Source organism: Lithobates pipiens, unplaced genomic scaffold (genome assembly GCF_037356315.1).
Source record: "Lithobates pipiens isolate NorthernLeopardFrog02 unplaced genomic scaffold, aLitPip1_a1.2 Scaffold_13, whole genome shotgun sequence".
In the NCBI taxonomy this organism is placed as follows: domain Eukaryota; kingdom Metazoa; phylum Chordata; class Amphibia; order Anura; family Ranidae; genus Lithobates; species Lithobates pipiens.
This window is the reverse complement of record NW_027507718.1, coordinates 450,133,981-450,159,610: the sequence shown is the minus strand read 5'-3', so window position 1 is coordinate 450,159,610 and position 25,630 is coordinate 450,133,981. Positions and strand designations below refer to the sequence as shown.

General features: G+C 42.7%; 1 protein-coding gene across 2 annotated transcripts in view; it reads left to right on the top strand.

Moving 5' to 3' along the window:
- CC2D2A (coiled-coil and C2 domain containing 2A) overlaps positions 1–25,630 on the top strand; it is a 160,993-nt gene that overhangs the window by 97,407 nt on the left and 37,956 nt on the right. Inside the window, exons 19-24 of one of the 2 annotated variants that reach the window (XM_077477758.1) lie at positions 10,325–10,463; positions 12,816–13,019; positions 17,399–17,491; positions 19,370–19,461; positions 22,476–22,490; positions 25,039–25,206. In XM_077477758.1, coding sequence (XP_077333884.1) covers positions 10,325–10,463; positions 12,816–13,019; positions 17,399–17,491; positions 19,370–19,461; positions 22,476–22,490; positions 25,039–25,206 — 711 coding nt within the window. The remainder of the gene's footprint in view (positions 1–10,324; positions 10,464–12,815; positions 13,020–17,398; positions 17,492–19,369; positions 19,462–22,475; positions 22,491–25,038; positions 25,207–25,630) is intronic. The other variant, XM_077477759.1, reaches the window with a different exon arrangement.

The window sequence follows — 25,630 nt, the reverse complement described above, 5'->3', positions numbered from 1 at the left end:
GGAAATATGCAAAGCAGAATTCTAAAGCCTCATTATGAAGAAGTGCCCCCCCCGGCCAGAGTGGGGGGAAGACTTCTGCAATAATCAAGTCTGGCAATAAGAAATTCAGGACAGATGGGTCATCTCCCCTGTGTCTCTAGGATACAAACTAGAATTTCAGGAGTTTCCATCTCGTTTTCTGAGATCAAACTTTCCCAAAGATCCAGAGAAAAGGCAATCTCTGTTTCGGGCATTAGACTGATTACTGGCTCAGGGAGTGATCACACAAATCCCCACAGAAGAGCAAGGTTTGGGGTTTTATTCAAACCTCTTTATGGTACCAAAACCGAATGGAGATGTCAGACCCATTCTAGATCTAAAGAATATAAATCAGTTCCATCCGCTCCTTTCGCATGGAGTCGGGTCAGTAGATTCTATCCTACAAGGAGGAAAACCTCTGGCGTCTATCGACATCAGGGATGCATATGCATGTCCCTATATTTCCCGCTCACCGAAGGTTTCTGTGGTTCGAAGTAGAACAGCAGCATTTTCAGTTTGTAGCCTTGCCCTTTGGGCTAGCTACAGCACCCCGGGTGTTCACAAAAGTGCTGGCCCCATCTCTAGCCAGGTTAAGGGTGCAGGGCTTAACTGTCTTGGCGTACCTAGACGATCTATTACTAATAGACCAGTCGGTGGCTCATTTGAAGCAAAGTATACGCATTACAACCAGTTACCTGGAAAGTCTGGATTCTCAGCCTAGAGAAGTCTTCCTTAAAACCGCTAAAAAGGTTGGAGTATTATGGCCTAATCATAGACACAGCCCATAAAAAGGTGTTCTTGCCTCAGGCAAAAATCAACTCCATAAGAGAGCTGGTGCAGATGGTCAGGTTGAAAGGAGATACCTCCATTCGTCTTTGCATGAGGTTGTTAGGAAAGATGGTGGTTTTCATTCAAAGTGGTTTCCTATGCCCAGTTCAGTTCGAGACTGTTGCAAAACCGTATCCTGTCTGCTTGGAACAAAACGATCCGAGCTTTAGACTTGCCAATACGGCTGTCCCCAAGGGTGTCCCAAAGCCTCAGTTGGTGGTTACTAACCCAGAATCTGCTGAAAGGAAATTCCTTCAGACCAATTATATGGAAAGTGGTAATGACAGACACCAGCCTTTTAGGCTGGGGAGCAGTACTAGAGAAGACAACTGTACAGGGACAGTGGTCAAGAACCGAAAGAGCCTTGCCCATCAACACCCTAGCGATTCAGGCAGTGCGTCTGGCTCTGAAGGCCTGGACTTTCAGGTTACGGGATTGTCCTGTCAAGATCCAATCTGACAATGCCACAGCTGTGGCCTATATCAATCACCAAGAGGGCACCAAGAGTCTTGCAGTGCAGACAGAGGTGAACCATATTCTAACTTGGGCAGAAAGGAATGTTCCGTGCCTATCGGCGGTCTTCATTCCAGCAGTAGAGAATTGGCAGGCGGAGTCGCCAGCACTTATTCCCGGGGGAATGGTCTCTTCACCCCAATATTTTTTGGGCTGTTTGCCAAAGATATGGGACTCCGGACGTAGATCTTCTAGCGTCCAGTTTCAACATGATGTTAGTCAACTTTGTGTCCAGGACAAAGGATCCACTCGCATGTGGAACAGATGCGTTGATCCCGTGGGATCAGTTCTCACTGATTTATGCATTTCCCCCTATTCAGTTGCTGCCACGATTTCTTTGCAGGATCAAGCTGGAAAGAAATCTGGTAATTCTGGTAACCACAGCATAGCCCAGAAGGTCATGGTATGCAGAAATCGTAAAGATGGCAGTGGAGGATCCATGGTCCCTTCCACTACGGCCAGATCTAATCTCACAGGGGCCAATATTCCATCCTACCTTACGAAAGCTAAGTTTAACGGCCTGGCTATTGAAACCCACATTCTGAAGAAACCTGGTATTCCGGGTCCGTTATCTCTACCTTGATTAATGCAAGGAAGCCATCTTCCAGAACTATACATTATAGAGTCTGGAGGGCTTATGTTTCCTGGTGTGAATCCAAGGGTTGGCGCCCTCGGAAATATATCATAGGCCAAATTCTTGCCTTTGTACAATTAGGGGTAGAGATGAAGTTGGCCTTGAGTACTATTAAGGGCCAAGTCTCAGCTTTATCGTGTTATTTCAAAGACCGCTTGCTACACATTCTTTATTCCGGAGTTTTATGCAAGGGGTGATGCGGATTAATCCGCCAGTTAGATCACCTTTGAACCCTTGGGACATTAGCTTAGTTTTGTCAGTGTTACAAAAACAGCCATTTGAACAGATACAACATATTCCCTTAGTCCTTCTGACAAGGAAGTTGGTGTTCTTGGTTGCGATATCCTCAGCAAGGAGGGTTTCGGAATTGGCTGCTCTTTCTTGTAAAGAGCCATACTTGATTATTCATGAGGACAGAGTGGTGTTGCGCCCTCGTCCTGGTTTTTTGCCAAAAGCGGACTCAGGTTTCCACCTGAACCAAGATATTGTCCTGTCATCATTTTTTCCAAAACCATGTTCCAGGGAAGAGAAGTCACTACATTTTCTTGATATAGTGAGAGCATTCAAAATCTATTTAAAGGCGACTGCTCAAATCCGGAAGACTGATGTCTTATTTATACTGCCAGAAGGTCCTAAGAAAGGACAGGCAGCGTCGAAATCCAAGTCGCTAAGTTGATTCGGCAAGTTATAATTCAGACTTCTGATTTAAGGGGTAAGATTCCACATTTCAAGTCAAAGCACACTCTACCAGGAGGGTTAGTGCTTCTTGGGCAGTGCGTCACCAGGCCCCCATGGCTTAGATCTGTAAGGCCGCAACTTGGTCTTCAGTACATACATTCACCAAATGTTATCAGGTTGATGTGAGGAGACATGAGGATATGGCTTTCAGGCGCAGTGTGCTGCAGGCAGCAGTATAGGTCCTCAAGTCTGGCGGTGCCTACGGTATGCGTCTCCCTCCCCTCAAATAGCATTGCTATGGGACGTCCCACATAGTGATTACTATGGTGCTCTGTGTCCCATGATGTACGATAAAGAAAATAGGATTTTTATAATGGCTTACCTGTAAAATCCTTTTCTTGGCGTACATCATGGGACACAGCGGTCCCTCCCCTCTTTTTGGGGTTTAGGTATATTGCTTTGCTACAAAAACTGAGGTACTCCTGGTTGGAGGAGAGGTTATATAGGGAGTGAACTTCCTGTATTGGGTATACCAGTGTCCATCACCTGAAGGTGCCTATATACCCACATTACTATGGTTCGCTGTGTCCCGCAATGTACTCCAAGAAAAGGATTTTAACCACTTGCCGCCCGCCCTATAGGCAATTGACGGTGGCAAAGTGGTTGCATAATCCTGATCGGACGTCATATGATGTGATCAGGATTATGAGCCGCTGCGCGCCCCCGGGGGCGCATCGCGGCGATCGTTGTTGCGGGGTGTCAGTCTGACACCCGGCAACTACGATCTCGGTAAAGAGTCTCCGACGGAGACTCTTTACCATGTGATCAGCCGTGTCCAATCACGGCTGATCACAGTGTAAATAGGAAGAGCCGGTGATCGGCTTTTCCTCACTCGCGTCTGTTAGACGCGAGTAGAGGAGAGCCGATCGGCTGCTCCTCTGACGGGGGGGTCTGTGCTGATCGATTATCAGCACAGCCCCCCGAGGATGCCCACACTGGACCACCAGGGACGCCACCAGACCACCAGGGATACCCAGCAAAAGGTAATCCTCCCTAGACCACCAGGGATGCCAGTCAGTGCCACAATGGATGCCAATCAGTGCCCATAATGGATGCCAATCAGTGCCCACAATGGGCATCACTGATTATCATGCATTATTGTTTGGCACTGATTGGCATCCATTAGTACAGGATAACAATACAATGCCGCCTATCATTGCCGCCTATCAGTGCCCACCTGTGCCGCGTATCAGTGCCCACCTGTGCCGCCAATAGTGCCCACCTATGCCGCTTATCAGTGCCCATCCGTGCCACCTATCAGTGCCCACCCATGCCCATCTGTGCCGCCCACCCATGCCCATCTGTGCCGCCCACCCATGCCCATCTGTGCCGCCCACCCATGCCCATCTGTGCCGCCCACCCATGCCCATCTGTGCCGCCCACCCATGCCCATCTGTGCCACCCACCCATGCCCATCTGTGCCGCCTATCCATGCCCATCTGTGCCGCCTATCCATGCCCATCCGTGCCGCCCATCCATGCCAATCTGTGCCACCTATCAGTGTCCATCAATGCCACCTCATCAGTGCCACTTCATTGGTGCCACATCATTGGTGCCCATCAGTGCCGCCTTATCAGTGCCCATCAGTGTAGCCCCATCAGTGCCCATCAGTGAAGGAGAAAACGTACTTATTTACAAAGTTTTGAAACTGAAACAAAAAAACATTTTTTTTTTTCAAAATTTTCAGTATTTTTTTTATTTGTAGCGCAAAAAATAAAAACCGTAGAGGTGATCAAATACCACCAAAAGAAAGCTCTATTTGTGGTAAAAAAAATGATAAAAATTTCATTTGGGTACAGTGCAGCATGACCGCGCAATTTTCATTCAAATTGCGACAGCGCTGAAAGCTCAAAATTGGTCTGGGCAGGAAGGTGTTTAAGTGCCCGGTATTGAAGTGGTTAAAGGTAAGCTGTTATAAAAATCCTATTATTGCCCTGCTTAGCTTAGTATCCTTCGCAAATACAGAGATTGAACTGTTTACCCCATCCTCCAGGTTGTCTATGAACTAATTAAATAGGATTGGTCCCAGGGCAGAACCCTGAGGGACCCCACTTTTCACCCGCTGGCCATTCAGAGCACTCCCCATTTATCACTACCCCCTGAACTCGCCCTTGTAGCCAGTTTTCAATTCATGTACTTTCCCTATTTTACTTTGTACAGTAAACGTTTATGGGGAACTGTATCAAATGCTTTTGCAAAATCCAGATACACCACGTCTGCGGGCCTCCCTTTATATAGAAGGTTAATAGATTGGTTTGGCAAGAACGATTCTTCATGAAGCCATGCTGCTTACTTCTAATGATACTATTTTCATTACTAAAATCTTGTATATAGTCCTTTATCATCCCCCTCCAAGAGCTTGCATACTATTAATGTTAGGCTAACTGGTCTGTAATTCCCAGGGATGTATTTTGGCCCTTTTTTAAATATTGGTACTCGATTTTCTTTTCTCCAATCAGCTGGTACCATTCCAGTCAGTAGACTGTCAGGATAGGAACAATGGTCTGGCAATTACTTGAGTTCCCTAAGAACCCTCAGGTGCAAGCCATCTGATCCCGGTGACTTATTAATGTTAAGTTTTTCAAGTCCATTTCTAATTCTGTCCTCTGTTAGCCATGAGGGGGCTTCCTGTGACATGTCATGATGTTAAACACTGCAGCTTTGGTTACTGAAGCCCCCCGATTCCCTCGTGAAGATTGAGGAGAAGAATAAATTCAGTACGTTCTCCATCTCACCATCCTTTGTAACCAGATTCCTTTCCTCATTCTTTATGGGGTCAATATGGTCTGTCCTCCCTCTTTTCTTGTTTATAGACTTAGAGTTTCTTGGGATTTTATTTTGCTCTCCTCCACTATGTCTTTTGTGTTCTATCTTAGCCGCCCTAATTGCACCCTTACATTTCTTGTTGCATTCTTTGTAATGTTTTGAATGCTGATGAAGATCCGTCAGCCTTGTATTTTTGAAGGCCTTCTCCTTTGCTTTTATATGCATTTTTACATTGAAGTTAAACCACCCAGGACTTTTATTCGCTCTTTTAAATTTATTTCCCAATGGGATGCACTAGCTAATGCCCTTATTTAATATGCTCTTAAAGCAAACCCATCTCTCCTCCGTGTTCTTTGTTGCTAAGATTTTATCCCAATTAATATCTTCTGGCAAGGTTTGTAGTTTAGGGAAGTTAGCTCTTTTGAAATTCAGTGTCTTTGCATTCCCCTTATGTTTCCTATTTGTCTGATTTATATTGAAGCTAATTGACCTGTGATCGCTGTTTCCTAAATTGCCTCATATTTCCACATACGTGATCAGGTCTGTATTGTTGGCAAAAAGTGGTAAAGTACAATCATAGATATTCAGCCTAAATATTTTAGAAATCTTTGAGCAATAAGGGTGCCCCACCATTAACTTGCTGGCGTAGTGTGTTGAAGAGCTTTTGTAAGCAACCTTGATCCCTCCTTTTCTGCTGGTTATTACTCTGCTCTTTGGTTCAGATCTCTGTTGTGCACACCTGACCTCAATATTGGACTTTAAAACAAGGCCAGGACTAAGGCTGTATTCACACAGCAACACAGGGCTACCAGAGTGAGTTCACCGCTCCCACAGCGGTAGGGGACAGTATGGTGCAAGAGCGCATCACATGGCTCCCTTTTTTTATTTTTATACAAACTTTATTACTTTATTATGTGTACAAAATGTACACATCGTTCACTGCAATGTATAGCAGAGCAATGCGCCCTGTTGCTGTACATTGCCACCCGATTTGGAGCAGTGTTCTGCAATAAAATGCAGCATGTCTCTAGTCTGCGTTGCAGTGTGAATTGGACGATTGTTTCCTATGTGTCCCTGCGGTGATGTTTTACCATGCGGCAAAATGTCTGTCACTGCATATAATGTAAATTCACCTTTAAAATCTGTACCTGATTAATGGGTAAGCCTGTTCTCTAACTCTTTGGATAGAGTTCTGTCTGACTGTCCATAATTTCGATTATTCCTTTGTATTGTTTGTACTGTGTTTGTACTCCACTTTTTCTGTGGTTATCCCGATTGCCTTTGTTTGGTCAGTTTATTTGTGCCTTGCCTGACCATCAGACTGCTTCTGTCTATCACAGAATTTATTTCATTCATTACAGGTTCGTATATAGCGTAAACTTGTACATTCACATAAGTCCCTGCCTCAAGGAGCTTAAGATCTACGGTCCCTAACTCACATTCATTCATGGTCAATTTAGACAGGAGCCAATCAATCTACCAGCATGTCTTTGGAGTATGGGAGGAAACCAGAGTACACAGGGAAAACCTACACGGGCACAGGGAGAACTTGCAAACCCCAGGCAGTTAGTTCTCTGGTTGGAATTCGAACCGACAACCCTAGTGCTGCTAGGCAGATGTGCTAATCACTTAACCACTGTGCTGCCTGGATTACATCCAAAGAGTAGATATTAATCTCCATAACAATACAGTGTTAATACTGTAGTTCTGTAGTAATGGATCTGTAGACGGGTCTTCTGACACAAAGGGGTTTGAATGGCTATTAAAGGTAAACATCCTCACCTGTGATCTGATTGCTTGTAATTAGTGTGTGTGTGTGTAAAAGGTCAATGAGCTTCTGGACTCCTGACAGACCCCTTCCAGCTTTCATCAAGGGCTGCACTGATGTTTCTGGATTCTGAGTCATGGGGAAAGCAAAAGAATTGTCAAAGGATCACTTCTAATCAAGAAGTGGAAAATGAGGGGTTCTGTTGAAACCAAACCACGTACTGGTAGACCAACTAAAATGTCAGCCACAACTGCCAGGAAAATTGTTCGGGATGGAAACAAAAACCCACAAATAACTTCAGGTGAAATACAGGACTGTCTGGAAACATGTGGTGTGGCTGTTTCAAGATGCACAATAAGGAGTCACTTGAAGAAAGATGGGCTGCATGGTCGAGTCGCTAGAAGAAATCCATTACAATGCAAATGCCGCAAAGTATCTCGCTTACAATACACCAAACAGCACAGAGAAAAGCCTCAAACCTTTTGGCACAGTCATTTAGAGTGATGAGACCAAAACTGAGCTTTTTGGCCACAACCATGAACGCTACATTTGGAGAAGAGTCAACAAGGCCTATGATGAAAGGTACACCATTCCTACTGTGAAACACGGATGTGGATAGCTGATGTTTTGTGAATGTGCGAGCTACAAAGTCACAGGAAATTTAGACAAAATTGATGGCAAGATGAATGCAGTATGTTATCAAAAAATACTGGAGTCATTTTTGCATACATCACCCAGGAAGCTGCACGTGGGACATACTTGAACACTCCAACATAATAAACCAAAACACAAGGCCAAGTGGACCTGTCATTGGCTACAGCAGAATAAAGGGAAGGTTCTGTTCTAGAGTTGGTCGTCTTAGTCTCCTGACCTCAATATCATTGAGCCACTCTGGGGAGATATCAAATGTGCAGTTCATGCAAGACAGCCCAAGAATTTACAGGAACTGGAGGCTTTTTTCCAAGAGGAATGGGCAGCTTTACCGTCTGAGAAGATAAAGAGCCTCATCCACAAATACCACAAAAGAACTTCAGGCTGTCATTGATGTTAAAGGGGGCAATACATGTTATTAAGAACTGGGGTATGTAAACTTTTGATCAGGTTTATTTGGGTAGTTTCTGTTGCCATTATGATTTAAAAAGAGTAAACATAGTTTATTGATAATAAATGGCTTCAGCCAAACACTAACCATGAGTAAAAGAAAAGTTTTTGTCTTATCATTCATATTTTCTGAAAAATGGCCAAGAAATCATAGTCTGCCGGGGTATGTAAACTTATGAGCACAACTGTACCAACGGATTGGAGAAAAGCCAATGTAGCACCAATATTTAAAATGGGCCCAAAATACATCCCTGGGAATTACAGACCAGTTAGCCTAACATCAATGGTGTGCAAGCTATTGGAGGGGATGATAAAGGACTATATACAAGATTTTAGTAATGAAAATTGTATCATTAGCAGTAATCGGCATGGATTCATGAAGAATCGTTCTTGCCAAACCAATCTATTAACCTTCTATGGGGAGTTGAGTTTTCATCTAGATAAAGGAAGGCCCATAGACGTGGTGTATCTGGATTTTGCAAAAGCATTTGACACAGTTCCCCATAAACGTTCACTGTACAAAATAAGGTCAGTTGGCATGGACCATAGGGTGAGTACATGGCTTGAAAACTGGCTACAGGGGTGAGTTCAGAGGGTGGTGATAATTGGGAAATACTCGGTATGGTCAGGGGTTGGTTAGTGGGGTCCCACAGGGTTCTGTGCTGCTGTTCATAAACGACCTGGAGGATGGGGTTAACAGTTCAATCTCTGTATTTTCGGATGATACTAATCTAAGCAGAGCAATAACTTCTCTCCAGGATGTGGAAGCCTTGCAAGAAGATCTAAACAAATTAATGGGGTGGGCAACTACATGGCAAATGAGGTTTAATGTAAAAAAATGTAACATAATGTATTTGGGTAGCAAAAATATGAATACAATCTATACACTAGGCGGAGAACCTCTGGGTGAATCTAAGATGGAAAAGGACCTGGGGGTCCTAGTAGATGATGGGCTTAACAATGGCATGCAATGCCAAGTTGCAGCTAACAAAGCAAACAGAATATTGGCATGCATTAAAAAAGGGATTAACTCCAGCAATAATTCTCCCACTCTACAAGACTGGCCCAGCCGCACCTGGAGTATGCTGTCCAGTTCTGGGCACCAGTCCTCAGGAAGGATGTACTGGAAATGGACGAGCACAAAGAAGGGCAACAAAGCTAATAAAGGGTCTGGAGGATAGTCATTATGAAGAAAGGTTGCGAGCACTGAACTTATTCTCTCTGAAGAAGAGACGCTTGAGAGGGGAAATAATTTAAATTAACAGATACCATATTGGTGACCCCATAATAGGGATAAAAATTTTTTGCGGGAAGGCAGTTTAACGAGACACTTGGCCACTTGTTAAAATGAGAAGAAAAGAGGTTTAACTTTAAACTACGTAGAGGGTTGAAACAAGACATTTTAGTTCCAGCTATACTGCGATCTTTATAGCAATGCAGGCAGATTTTATCTTCCAGACAAAGACAGAAGTTTAATTGATCTCACATTCAACACTATTGAATGTGGAGCTAGCTTGCTTGTGAAATACCAGCATATCCAAGAGAAGGATGGTATGTGGAAGGGCTCCCAAGTAAAAGGCACATTACATGTTTTGCCATAAAGTTTCTTACCCAGTGGGTTTTATTTTAACATTATAATATATAGTGTTACAATTTTGTTCCTGTAACCCAGCATTTATCCTGTTTAAATTGAGGAGTTGTTTCTGAAGGGAAGACTAGTCATAAGCTAATACCTTTTTTTTTTACCTTCTAGACATTTTTACAATTGCAAACCCTTTTTAAGAACGAATTTTACATTTGTGGTCTTATTCATGAAGGCAATATGTGAAAGATACAACCCTGTAGTAACCAACCAGAATTCATGTTCTACGTTTTATGGCTGTTATGGTACATTCTTCTGTAAATAATCCTTGTTATATTCCCTACACTGTTAACTGTAACGTCTGTTTCTATGATAGAGCTTTACATAACATAGACGCTGTATCCTCTATCGGAGCTTCTGGACTGACTGATATGAAGAAATTAGCCAAGTGGGCGGTTGAATCAAAGCTTGATCCTAATGATCCCAACAATTCGGCTCTCATGCAGCTCATAACGGTGAGATACATAGATTTACCAATAGAATACCATTAAAAGTCAGCAGCTGCAGTATTTGTAGCTGCTGGCTTAAAAATTTTTGTGGGGAGAGGGGCTGGACCTCCTTTTTTTTTAAATACTGGATAATTGCTAGTAACTCGGTCCAAGCTTTATCAATCAGCTTGAACTGTTAGAGTCATCTAGAGTAGCATAAGGGCAGTCAGGAATGAATAGTATAACCCCTTCCCGCCGAGCGTACGCAGATGTGCGTACTCGGCTTCCGGGGGGTATACCGGGATGATGCCTGCACCTGCAGGCATCATCCCGGTACCGTTTTTTACAGCGGGCGATTGGCTATCCAGCCATAACAACCGAAGCGGCTAAAAGCCGCTCGGCTATTATGCCGGAGGAGCGGGAGGGGACATCCCCCCCCCCCTCCCGCGGCTGTTACCGGTGCTCCTGTTCAATCGGGAGCACCAATTCACAATCTGATGCCTCCGGCTGCTGGGGAGGAACTGGAACGAAGCCGTAATCGGCTCCTAATAGTAGACACGGAAGCGACGTCATGACATCACTTCCCGTTTACTCAGCTGCCAATGGCGCCGGTTTAAAAAAAATATACAGTATTCAGAATCGCCGTTTTCGGCGATCTCAATACTTTAAAGTGTAAAGGAGGGATTGGGGGTCTTTTAGACCCCCGATCCCTCCATAAAGAGTACCTGTCACCACCTATTACTGTCACAAGGGATGTTTACATTCCTTGTGACAGCAATAAAAGTGATCCCATTTTTATTTTTTAAACAATTTATTCATTTTAAAATAAAATAAATAAATATATTTTTTAAAGCGCCTGCCGTCCCCGCGAGCTCACGAAGCAAACAAAACGCATATGGAAGTCGCACCCGCACATGTAAATGGTGTTCAAATCACACATGTGAAGTATCGCCGCGATCGTCAGAGCGAGAGCAAAAATTCTAGCACTAGACCTCCTCTGTAATGCTAACCTGGTAACCATAAAAAAAAATTAAAGCGTCGCCTATGGAGATTTTTAGGTACCGTACTTTGTCGTCATTCCACGAGTGCGTGCAATTATAAAGTGTGACATGTTTGGTATCTATTTACTCGGCATAACATTATCTTTGATATTATGCAAAAAAATTGGGCTAATTTTACTGTTTCGTTTTTTTTAAATTCATGAAAGTGTCCCTTTTCCCAAAAAGTTGCGTTTAAAACACCACTGCGCAAATACCGTGTGGCATAAAATATTGCAACATTCGCCGTTTTATTCTCTAGAGTCTCTGCTAAAAAAATATGTATAATGTTTGGGGGTTCCAAGTAATTTTCTAGCAAAAAATATGGATTTTAACTTGTAAACATCAAATGCCAAAATTGGGCTTAGTCATGAAAGGGATAAACCCCCAGAGGCTACTCTCACCCTGGAGTGGCTCTGCTAGGTCCAAATCTGCCTGCAGGAATTCAGTGTTCAGGAAGGTGAAGAATTGCTAAAGTCTATACAAATTCTACAAAACCGGCAGGAAAGATTTCCAAAAAAAGTTCTCTGCTGGCTTGGTTGGGCGCTTTTGGTGGTGCACTTGCAGAATGTCTTCCAGATAGCCCCAGCTCAAGAAGGTGAGGTTTGGAGGAAAAGCTCTGGCAGGAGTAACTTGAACACAGCTTAACCACAATAAAAAGCGCAAGCCGCAAGTGCAGGCAGGGGTTAAGTGGATCTGAGTTACTAGGGTAATCCAGAACAGGTGATGTGGCACTGCTCATCGGTATGCTGCTGCATAAGTACTTTAGGCCTCATTCACACAAAGCACATCCACTTCCACAGAGTGCACCTCTTTCCGCCAGCTCAGCAGGAGATCTCTCCGTTGATGTCCCCTGAGCCGGTGGATGACAGGTCCCTCTCTGCTTACTGAGTGGGGAGGGGCTTGTCGAGCGCCGCTAGTCTCTATGGAGAGATCGGATGAAAACGGACAGCATGTCCGTTTTTTATCAGATCTCACGCGGTCCGAACGTAGGGCCATCCATCTGCTTTTGGGGGATCGGACCGGGTCGGATGTCAGCAGACATGTTACCGCTGACATCCATCACTCCATAGACTAGCACGGAGCGCCCATTCAGGTCCACCGTCAAAACTGACCTGAACAGTCCGACAGTGTGAAAGGGGCCTTAATGTTTAAGAAGCCTGATGGCAAACTGGGTAACTGAGGTCTTGCGGTGATTAGTGTTTGGTGGGTGCGGAAAGGTAATTTTATTAACACAATATGTGACCACTATATTTTATATCAATTTATTTTACAAGAAATTACTGTTTATGTTCTGACAGAATTACAGTTTACTTTATCTCTGTCATTTTGGTAATCTTAGATGGCGAGTGGTGGGGACGCCAATGTGCCTGAGTTCTTCCGCCTGGAGCAATTGCAGAAGGAGTTTGATTTTGTGTCAGATGAAGAGCTGAAAAGATCAAAGAGGTTCAGACTTCTACAGCTCCGTAACCAGGAAGTGGCTGATTTTCGCAATTACAAATTGGTGCCTATAAAGGAACGTGAGATCCCAGACAGGGTCTTCATGGTGAGGACATTTATATACATATTTCACATATAGCAGGATATCTGGAATTTTTTTCCTCCCATTGGATCATTCTTTTTTCTTTCTTTTTTTTTTTTTAGTCTTACTCTGGATCAACTGTGGGTATAGGATAGTGTGTATGGAGGTTTTCTATTTGTGTGTGTGTGTGTGTGTGTGTGTGTGTGTGTGTGTGTGTGTGTGTGTGTGTGTGTGTGTGTGTGTGTGTGTTTTCTCTGTTGGTTGAAATGGATGGACTTTTTTTCAAGCAGAATAACTATGTAACTACACTATATTGCTAAAAGAATTGGGACGCCCAGCTTTATACACACACACACATGAACTTTAATGTCATCCCAGTCTCAGTCCATAGGGTTCAATATTGAGTTGGCCCACCCTTTGCAGCTATAACAGCTTCAACTCTTCTGGGAAGGTTGTCTACAAGGTTTAGGAGTATGTCTACAGTGGTGTGAAAAAGTGTTTGCCCCCTTCCTCATTTCCTGTTCCTTTGCATGTTTGTCACACTTAAGTGTTTCGGAACATCAAACCAATTTAAACAATAGTCAAGGACAACACAAGTAAACACAAAATGCAATTTGTAAATGAAGGTGTTTATTATTAAAGGTGAAAAAAAATCCAAACCATCATGGCCCTGTGTGAAAAAGTGATTGCCCCCTAAACCTAATAACTGGTTGGGCCACCCTTAGCAGCAACAACTGCAACCAAGCGTTTGCGATAATGTGCAATGAGGCTTTTACAGCGTCCTGGAGGAATTTTGGCCCACTCATCTTTGCAGAATTGTCCTAATTCAGTTACATTAGAGGGTTTTCGAGCATGAACGGCCTTTTTAAGGTCATACCACAACATCTTAATAGGATTCAGGTCAGGACTTTGGCTAGGCCACTCCAAAGTCTTCATTTTGTTTTTCTTCAGCCATTTGGTGGTGGACTTGCTGGTGTGTTTAGGATCATTGTCCTGCTGCAGAACCCAAGTTCGTTTCAGCTTGAGTACACGAACAGATGGTCGGACATTCTCCTTCAGGATCTCTTGGTAGACAGCAGAATTCATAGTTCCTTTTATCACGGCAAGTCTTCCAGGTCCTGAAGCAGCAAAACAGCCCCAGACCATCACACTACCACCACCATATTTTACTGTTGGTATAATGTTCTTTTTATGAAATGCAGTGTTCCTTCTACGCCAGATATACTTGGACACACACCTTCCAAAGAGTTCCACTTTTGTCTCATCGGTCCACAGAATGTTGTCCCAAAAGTCTTGGGGATCATCAAGATGTGTTGTGGAGAAATTGAGACGAGCTTTGATGTTCTTTTTGCTCAGCAGTGGTTTTCTCCTTGGAACTCTGCCATGCAGGCCATTTTTGCCCAGTCTTTTCCTGATGGTGGAGGCATGAACGCTGACCTTAACTGAGGCAAGTGAGGCCTGCAGTTCCTTGGACGTTGTTGTGGGGTCTTTTGTGACCTCTTAAATGAGTCGTCGCTGCGCTCTTGGGGTAATTTTGGGCGGCCGGCCACTCCTGGGAAGGTTCACCACTGTTCCATGTCTTCGCCATTTGTGGATAATGGCTCTCACTGTGGTTCGCTGGATTTCCAAAGCTTTGGAAATGGCTTTATAACCCTTTCCAGACTGATAGATCTCAATTACATTCTTTCTCAATTGTTCCTGAATTTCTTTGGGTCTCGGCATGATGTGTAGCTTTTAAGGATCTTCTGGTGGACCTTCCTGTGTCAAGCAGCTCCTATTTAAGTGATGCCTTGATTGTGAACAGGTGTGGCAATAATCAGGCCTGGGTGTGGCTAGAGAAATTGAACTCAGGTGTGGACAACCACAGTTATAGTATGTTTTAACAAGGGGGGCAATCGCTTTTTCACACAGGGCCATGATGGTTTGGATTTTTTTTCACCTTTAATAATAAACACCTTCATTTACAAATTGCATTTTGTGTTTACTTGTGTTGTCCTTGACTATTGTTTAAATTGGTTTAATGTTCCGAAACACTTAAGTGTGACAAACATGCAAAGGAACAGGAAATGAGGAAGGGGGCAAACACTTTTTCACACCACTGTATGTGAATGTTTGACCGTTCTTCCAGAAGTGCATTTGTGAGGTCAGGCACTGATGTGGATGTTAAGGCCTGGCTCGCAGTCTCCACTCTAATTCATCCCAAAGGTGTTCTATCGAGTTGAGGTCAGTCAAATTCCTTCACTTGCTCACCCACACTATATTGGCAAAAGTATTGGGCCACCCCTCCAAATCATTTGGTGGAGGGGGATTATGGTGTGGGGTTGTTTTTCAGGGTTTGGGCTTGGCCCCTTAGCTCCAGTGAAGGAAACTCTTAAGGCGTCAGCATACCAAGACATTTTGGACAATTTCATGCTCCCAACTTTGTGGGAACAGTTTGGGGATGGCCGCCTTCCTGTTCCAACATGACTGCACACCAGTGCACAAAGCAAGGTCTATAAAGACTGTAATGCCGCTTACACGACCGGGCTTTCCACCAGAATAAACTCTGACGGTCTTTCTGATGGAGTTCTGTTAAAACCGTTAAAACGGACGTGGTTACACGCGATCACACCAAAGTCCGTTAGTTTAGAACGCAATGATGTGCGACGAGACTAGAAAAGGAAGTTCAATAGCCAGTAGCCAATAGCTGCCCTTGCGTAGTTTTTGGTCCGGTTTTCCCGATAGGAATTGATTCCGTCGGAAAGATTTAAAACATGTTCTATTTCTAGTTCTGTCTGGATTTTTGAAAAAAAAAAGTCAGATGAAGCCCACACACGATCGGAATATCCGATGAAATGATTCCGTCTGACCTTTTCTGACAGAAATTCCGGTTGTGTGTATGTGGCATTAGGGGTTCACTCCAAGTTTAGAGCTTTAAGGACATCACCACTTGCTTTTCCTTCATTTAAGGACTGGTTTTGCCCATTTTTTTTTTCAAAGGAAAGTTCAACAAATACAGTAGATTCCCTCACAGGGGTATTCTTCATTCCAGTTCTGCTACAGAAATAAACAACATTCAGCCCGCTTGGCTAATAAGCGCAGCTCTCCTGCTCAGGTCTTATGCTTTAGGCATTAGTCTGTCTCCCACAGACCAGACACTCAGCAACTCCGTGCTTATTGCTAGCGGCCTCGTGATACACTGGCTCCCACCTCTCGTCTAGGTGGAGATCCTCCTGACTCCTGGGCCAGTCTTCCTATCTGACAGGATGGTGTCGTCTCCAACTGGGAGCCTAAAGCCTTAGTCGGGTCATTACTTAAAGCCTTCAACACAGCTGACTCATTAGTGAACTGGCTGTTTACTAGTCCTAGACCCTGGCAGGGTGCCACCCTGCTAAATGACATGGATGAGCGAGTTTGTACTTGGCTGTAACTATTGTTAGAGCATATACAGTGTGTGTGTGTGTGTATATGTATATATGTGTGTGTGTGTGTGTGTATGTATATATAATCTTTTTGGACACTAGTTCTTCTGCTGGTGCCTTGTTTAGTGTCTAGGCTGGGATCTCTACAGGTTGGCCATCTTTAAAAATATCCACACATTTGACCCAATTTATATTTAGGCAAAAAACTGTGTAAAGGGTGCAAGGGGGTATGTCATGTGTAGGAATGTAAAGAGGTGCAGTTCACTTACATAAACTACTATGATCACACTTAATAGATGTTCCAGGAGCTAACAGTATTTTATCCAGGGTAGCAGTAAACTCCACCCATGGCCAGTGGTGGGAGACAAATCTGTGAGTAGAACAGTGTTTACAGAGGCAGTGTTCTCATGCCAGTGGAGCGCCTTTATGCAGCGCCTAAGGCCAGGGGATGTATGTCTTTCTGAACTGTGACAGCCTGTTAGTGGGAGCCAAACTAATGTGTCATTTATGATGCAGGGATAGATGTAGGCTCTTGCAGTTGGCTTCAGAGACAGAAAATCAGTCTGGATCAGCAATGGTGTATACTAGTCTTTAAGCAGGGACATGTGTATGTTTCTCTTCCCCTGGCAGTGGGAGGCAGCAGTACTGATCCATTTGAGAAAACCTGGGGTAGTATGTAACTAGGTGTCCTCCAAATAGCAACGCGTTTCAGGGGAATCCTCTCTGTCAAGTCACAGTACAGACCAGTGCTATACAGTATATAAACTACCTAAAAAAAATAAGTAAATAAACAACTTGTTGGCACTTTACAAAATGTCTGAAATAAATTAATACATAGGCCAGTTTAGGTTTGGGTGATCCGTCCAATATCAATTTACAAATCAAATAATTTTAGAGACTTTTAAACTTGTATAATGAGTGTTAAGAATGTCATTCCCGTGGGTATCTCATTTCCTGCTTTTTAGTTTTGTTAGATTTTTTTTTTTTTTTTATTCCTTTCAGGATTATGAGAAGAAGTTACGGAATCAAGATACAAATACTGCAGAAACTCATCTAGATGCACATAGGATTCGGGTTGCCAAGTATCTGCATAAGGTAAATTCATATTCTAACATCAAATTCTTTAAAGAATATTCAAGTGTATGTATAGTCAAAACCTTTTGTTTTGAATAGAGGGAAGATATAGAAATCCTGTTAAGTTTTTATTGCTGTCCGTGTCTTTGATGGGGAGATTGCCACTGTCTATTTGTCCTGTTGACTACTGTTAGCGAGACAGAAAGTGATAGGAAATCTTAAAGTTGTCATAAACACATACATATACCTAGTGAAGTGACTGGTATTAGTTGATACACAGAGATGAAACAAATCCTCCTACATGAGTTGTACCTGCTTATCTGTAACCCTCTCTTCTCTACATCCTTCAAAAAGCAGAATTTTTTACAGCTTGTCTGAACTTGCACAAAGCAGGGGGTGGGGAGCTGTAGTTACACTCTGCAGGGCTCAGGGAAAGCTGATTGGAGGGAAGGGACACACCCCCTTCCCACAGCACAAAAGAACAATGCTCCCTCCTCATCACCTTTTTTCATCAATTCTACCAAGGACGAATGCTCTTTGCCACTGGTGGATCAATCCCGAAAACGTTGTCGAAACGAACGCTGCACCATTATTACAGACTAGTGGTATCTAGTGGCTATTATTTGAACTTTTAGGCCATGCCTGTTCAAGTAGCACAGGTTTCATTCATTATATTATATATACTGGGTCTGCTTGCTCGGCAATGCCTACATTTATTCCTGCAGTTTAACAGCATTTCTTGTATTATGGAACTTCAGCTAAAAGTATTCCTTTAGGGATAGGGAATCTAGGCTCTCCAGCTGTTTTGAAACTACAAATCCCATCATGCCTCTGCCTCTTAGCCCCTGTACACACGGTCGGAGATTCTGCCAACCAAATCCGTCGGATTTAGTCCGACGGATTGTGTCCGAAACTGTTGCATACACACGATCGGACTAAGTTGTTCGAAAAATCCGATCTTTCAGAACGTGATGACGTAATTTCGTTACGATGGGACTACATTCAGGCTAGTAGCCAATAGCTTTGATGTAGGAATTTGATCTGAGCATGCGTGGCACTTGGTCCGATCAAAATTTGCTACACATGATCGGAGTATGTCCGATCGAACCAGTTGGTCAGGAAATATTTCCAACATGTTGGAAAATTGGGTCCGACGGATATTCGGATGGAATCAGCCCGATGCAGACCACACACAGTCGGATTATCCGACGACACGGTCCGATAGGACACATTCCGACGGATTCTCCGACCGTGTGTACAAGGGCTAAGAGTCATGCCTGTGATTGTTAGGGTCTTGCGATGTCTCATGGGACTTGTAGTTTCAAAACAGCTGGCGAGCCGAGGTTCCCTACCCCTGAATTAGGTGGAAGAAGGGTTGAAACCATTGTTAGCCCTTTATTGTTTTCCTATGTTCACATTCCCCGGGTTTCTCTTCATTTCCTGTGTCCATGTGAACTAGGACAGATACTCTCTTACCGGGGCATATAGGATACTTCTTTATAGGAAATAACTGCAGTGTAGGGAAGCTTAACATTGGGAATGTAGGTCATTGTTTCTACTGCATTGGTATTGTTATTATGAAGACCAAACATATTCTGTACAAACTTATTAGGGAGGAAAATGTATTTGTGCTGTTATCACTCGTTTTATCTTCTAATCTGCCATGATAAGTTAAATCTATGATCTGATTGATTGGTCTGGGCCACCCATCCTCTTGTAGAACAGTGGTGTAAATGCATGATGCCCTATTCAATGGTGAAGAAATTCTGCTCTGACGTGTATCTTGGTACAGGGTGTATAAATAATATAGTTTAATATACAGTATATTTCCATTGTCTATTCAGAATGAGGCAAATGACTGCTGTCATGTCTGATTATTCCATTTTGTTTCATCAACAGATTCGGGAATCTGTGATAAACCGGTTCCTGATAGCGAAACATCATTTTATTCTATCTGACTTGGTTGTTGAAGAGGAAATCCCCAGCCTTGGGTAAGACAGGTTTGGCATGCCATAAATGTGGATTAACAAAAATAAAACACGGAGGGCCCATTTATAAACTTGGAAAAATTGCATTCTTTGCAGTCTTTCCAGCATTCCATGCCTTCTCCACTGTGCAGTGCATATAGCATGCCATTCGTGACAATGGGAATAATAGAGTAATAGAGTAGGGCAAGCTGCAGGGACCAGACTTTACTATGGTCAAGTGAGATTTGTTGTCATTATCTGACACTCAAAGGCCCAAAGTCCCACCTGTGAGGAGCCCACTAACCATTAATAATGCCACTTAATGCCAGACATTGCTTTCTATAGATGCAGAATCCCCCCCCCCCCCCAAAAAAAAACCTTTTTAAATCCATATTATCCTACCTTAGGAGCTATTCATCCCAGGCATCTGTCTTCAGGCACACCTTTTTTTCTAAATACAATACCCTTATTGAGGGAAAAGAGACACCAATGATACGTTACATAAGCATTGTGGGGAGGAGATCCTATAGCTGGCAAGCCCTGAAGAGGCTTATTTATTGTGGAAAAGCATCCCCTTTTTATAACTGTTACGCACTACATGATTTATAAATAGGCCCATAATAAATTAAAAAGTAACTGATGCATTTCTGTGTGCAAGAGTCTGATTATTAGGACCTCTCATGAAATATCATATATACTGCAGCAGGACATTAAACACTGACATATGGGAAGGGTTAGTCACAGGTGCCTTTTCATATGAATATAAGCAGAACCATTTCCCCTATTTCCTTACGTTTAAAGTACTTTGTTAATCTCCAAGTTAATTGCATGTGGGTCTCTTGAGCCAGTCTACATATTTTTATGTGTACAGGAAAACATTCTGTGAGCATGCCAGAAATTGAATCCACTAACTCAACATTTTCCAACCTTTTTAACACAGAGAAGCTCTTAAAAAAAAACTCCCGGAAATCAGGAAATTGGCTAAACTAAAAAATGTCCAGTGCAGGAAACATCCTAAACGCACTCTAGTTTCTTGAGCAGAACATTTTTTGGTTTAGTGTGTTTGTATTTCCGTGCTCCCTGGACAATCCTTGTTGAAAGTACCCTTACTGTTCTTCCAACCAAGACTCTAGGAAATGGTGACGCTGATTACAATAATTGCTATCTCTACTGCTTACTGGACATTGGCATCAACGTCAGTTTTGTTGATGGAAGAATTAGAAAAAAAAAAGGATTGTGGCATACTTGGCATGTTTGACACCCAGAGTTGCTATATATGATACCATTATTTAAAGTAATAATAATGAAATAAAACAATTAATAATAATGGCCAGAGAAGAAATTAAGATTTGTTATTTTAGTTGTCAGTGTAGTATCACTTTACATTGGTGGTCATTGTAAATCCCCCTTACAATGGTGTCCATTGTAGTGCCCCCGTACATTGGTGGTCAGTGTTGTGCCTCCCTTATATTGGTGGCAGGTGTAGTGCCCCCTTACATTGGTGGTCAGTGTTGTGCCTCCCTTATATTGTGGCAGGTGTTGTGCCCCCCTACATTGGTGGTCATTGTAAATCCCCCTTACAATGGTGGCCCTTGTAGTGCCCCCGTACATTGGTGGGCAGTGTTGTGCCTCCCTTATATTGGTGGCAGGTGTAGTGCCCCCTTACAATGGTGGGCAGTTAAGTGCTAAGTTACATTTGGGGGTCAGTGGAGAATGGTCCCTTTTAGATTGTTGATCAGTGGAGAAAGGTCTCATTACACTGGTGATCAATGGGAAAAGTGGCCTTTATATTGATGGTTAGTGTAAAGTGGGAGCTAACAAAAGGTTCACTGGTGTTTCTGGTAACTTACATGGGAGGTAAACGAAACAACTACAAAACCCCCATGCAGCATTATTGGCCTATCATTGAAATTTATATAAGCAAAAAAAGAAGTGCTACAAATCATAAAAAAATACCTACAATGACAGTGCAATTTCAAAACATCAAATGAGATGAAATGCAATCAACCAACTCCTGAAGTTATAAAGTGTAAAAGCTATATATAAATCTACAAAAGTGCAAACATGTAAATTAAAGTGCATATATAAATTCATGTGTCAAAAATTCATATAGCAAAAAATTATGTAGTCCATTAATAAACCGAAGAATCCCAACACGAAACCTCAACAGTGTGTGATCATCCGGGGAGTATCATGATGTAAAGAAAGAGATCCACCACCAAGTAGTAGTAGTTACCTTGCGCCTCTTACCAGAACAGTTGGGCCATAGGTTGTAATGGCCGGAAATGCATAAATTATAGATTTCAAACTTGACCTCCGCTGGGAGGAACAATCCTTACTTAGCAGTCAGTGATGGTATAATATCACTAGCCCAACTAGCTGCTTGCTGTGGGGGCACTCGACAGGAGGGAGGGGCCAGGAGCAAAGAAGAGGGACTCGAGAAGAGGAGGATCTGGGCTGCTTTGTGCAAATCTACTGCAACAGAAAAGGCAAGTGTAACATGTTTGTTATTTTTATTGGGGGGGGGGGGGGAACGATACTTTACAATTACTTTTAAGCTTTGACAAAAAAAAATAGAAAATCTGGAAGCTGATTGGTTTCTCTGCAGAGGCGCACAAGATGTTGCACTCTCCTATTTGAACTCGCCAATGTCAGGAGTGACATTGGCTACAGTAAACAGTATCAAGCTTTACAAAAAGAAATGAATACAGAACTGCATTCAAACGGAGAAGTAGAGAGAAGAATAACAACCTCATCAGCATTTTGGTGCTTCTTCATTCCATGTCTAGGCAGACACAGGCCCTAGACCAGGCCTTGATTTACCTGTAGTATAGTTTGCAGAGATGTCTGAATGTGGCTTCACTTTCTAGCAGGGGTGTTTGGATCACAAGATTGGCTAAACTGAATTCTAAATAAAACGGATTACATATATATGTATATTTAGCTCTTTACCTAGAGTTTTAAATCTAAACAATTTGATATTATGTCCTGTATTAATTTGTATTTACACTCTTCTTCTGCTTTGCCTTTGTATTGAGTTCTAGTGGCTCCGGGTATGTTATCTATTGTTGTTCTGACTCTTACTCCATTCTCTGGCAATGAACCAAGAGTAGGTCTTAGCGTGAGAGCAGTTAGCTGAAGCTTTTAGCGTAGTTCATGTTTCACATGTATTGATTATTTTTATGCTCCAGCTCTCACCTCTTGGTTATTGCCTTTTCTATTTTCTATAACAAAACTGTTTCCATAAAGTTGATGTACTAAAACTTTTAAGCTGGCATGATTCCATTACAATATAGCTTTTGAATGTGTTAGATAAACTATATTAGCCTGATCTCTTTTGGCCCCAGAAAAAAAAAAAAAATCATGCAAAAATAATTTAAATTTGACAAGGTGTTGTTGAACATATAGTATTATATGCTTTAACACTTTCGAAGGATAGACTTTTTGGAAAGTGGGGCTTTTGTTGATATAGGTCACCAGATTAAATGGCAGATGCAGATTTAATTCCTGGAGACTGAAAGCTGCAGGTGTGGTAAATACAGTATGTGTTTAATGTGGCATCATATGTTGTATTCAGGACATACCTGCATGTCAGGCTCCCTTAATCAAATAAGGGCAAACTGCAATCCACAGTGATGTGTCAACTGGTGTCTCTCTATGCCAGGGACTCTGACCAAAGTGCCACACCCGGGCACGTTTGTTTTTCAAAATAGACAGAGGCTGTCTAAAAGTTCTTCTAAACGGCTATTTTATCATTATTTTTTTATCAACTTTATGGTAAAGTTTTGCATATTAGTAACCACAGTGTCAGTCTACAGTACATTCCTCACTGAAGTGTCTGGAACAATATAATTACCATGAGTAATATTTAATATGTAGTTGGATGAGACTAAGCTTGTTAGTTATGCAATTAAAATATAATTAAAAGCATGAAAACATATAAACACAAAAAATGTGTGTAAAGAGCATTGGCCACTGCCATAATTTATCGAAAGTCTAGTCCAGAAATAGTAAATAGTACATTACATTATGAGGGTAATAATACTGTGACCTGAATGCCAATCCCTTCATTGTGGACAATGTTCCAGCATCATAAACAAGGAACTGTGGCCTGGATGCTGAGAGCCCTCATTGTGGGCAAATGCTCAGCCACACAAATGTGGAATGAATGCCAATCCCTTCATTGTGGACAATGTTCCAGCATCATAAACAAGGAAATGTGGCCTGGATGCTGAGAACCCTCATTGTGGGCAAATGCCCAGCCACACAAATGTGGAATGAATGCCAATCCCCTCATTGTGGACAATGTTCCAGTATCATAAACAAGGAACTGTGGCCTGGATACTGAGAGCCCTCATTGCGGGCAAATGCCCAGCCATACAAATGTGAATCAGTGGAATGAATGCCAATCCTCTCAATCAGGACAATGCCCCAGCCATATAAACGTGGATCTAGGACCTCAATATTAATCTCCTAATTATAGACAAATGCCCAGCCCCACAAATAAGGATCCAAGGCATGAATTCCAATCCCCTCATTGTGGACAATGTTCCAGCCTGAGAAACAAAGGATTTATGGCATGGATGCTGATCCCGTCATTGTGGGCAATTACCAGCCTCACAAATGAGTGGTGAAGTGAACGTTGAGCCCTTCATAGAGGAAAATGCCTCCGCCTCATACACAACAATCTATGGCCTCAATGTTGATCCCGTAACTGTGGACAAATGCCCAACCCCACAAATAACGATCTATGTTATAAATCCTAATCCCCTCATTGTGAAAAATGTCCCTGGCTTGGAAAGAAGGATCTATGGCTTTAATGTCAGTCCCCTCATTGTGGATAAATGCCTAGCCTCATGAATGAGGATCTATCTCTCATTGTGGATAATGCCTCATAAATGAGGATCTATGACACCGCTGCTGATCCCCTTTATTGTGAAGAAATCCCCAGCCTCACAAATGAGGATCTGTGATGTGATCAGTGATCCTCTCTGTGTGGACTATGCCTCAGCCTCACAATGGATCTATGGCCTGAATGCCTATGCCCTCATTGTGGTCAATGTCATAGCCTCACAATTGTGGCTCTGTGGACCCCATGTGCCTTATCTCATTGTGGACAATGTCCCAGCATCACTAAAATGATCTATGGTCTGCAAGCCAATAACCTCATTGTGAACAATGCCTCAGCCATACAAAAAAGGATCTATGGCCTCAATGCTGATACCCTCTTTGGGGACAATGAACAAGCCTCACAAGCAAGGATTGTGAATGATGATTCACTCTGCTGGCCTCTACTAACACACTAAGTAAATGTTTTTTTCATTACTGTCTCTGTTCACATCAAAGGGAAATCTTGTCCCTTTATGTGAGCTACTAGCTGGCTTATGGCATACAGAAATCGATCATACAATCTGACATTTTATTAGTTGGTGAGTATGCCATAATTCTGCCCATTGGATTTGTCTATAACACATACAATAATGCCATTTGCATACCATTTTTCTGGAAAACTTCACTGAGGAGTGTTCTGTATGTAGATGTTTAGCAGAACTAATTCTTGTGAAACGTTCTGAAATTCAACATGCTACATCAATGTCTCAGAATTCTAGGAATGGACCTCTTCAAGCTAGCTGAGCCGAAACGTCCACTGAAGCCAAGGAGAAAGGAGAGGAAGAAGGTGACTGCTCAGAATCTTTCTGATGGGGATATCAAGGTCTTGGTGAATGTGATCCGTGCTTATGACATTCCAGTTAGGAAACCAACAGCCAGGTAAGGAGTCTTTTGGATAGTGGTTATATTTGGCTCATTACATAACTCTGGGATACATACATAAGAGAGTTTAACAAACCAGAGTGTGCTCACAAGACATACATGGTTGAAGGAGAGTTGAAGAATCAGAATGCCATTTTTATGGGCAGCACAGTGATTAAGTGGTTAGCACTTCCACCGAGCAGCACTAGGGTCTTTGGTTCGAATCCCAACCGTGACACTACTACGTGTCTGCATGGATTACCGCCGGTTACTCCGGTGTCCTTCACACTCCAAAGACATGCTTGCATGTTAATTGGTTCCTGTCTATTGGCCTATTGGCTCTTGTATGTGGATGTATAAATGTGAGAAATGTGAAACTGACGCCGCTATACAAGTACCTGTAGTGTAGTAGTAGAATCATGGAAAAATGTAGAACACAGAT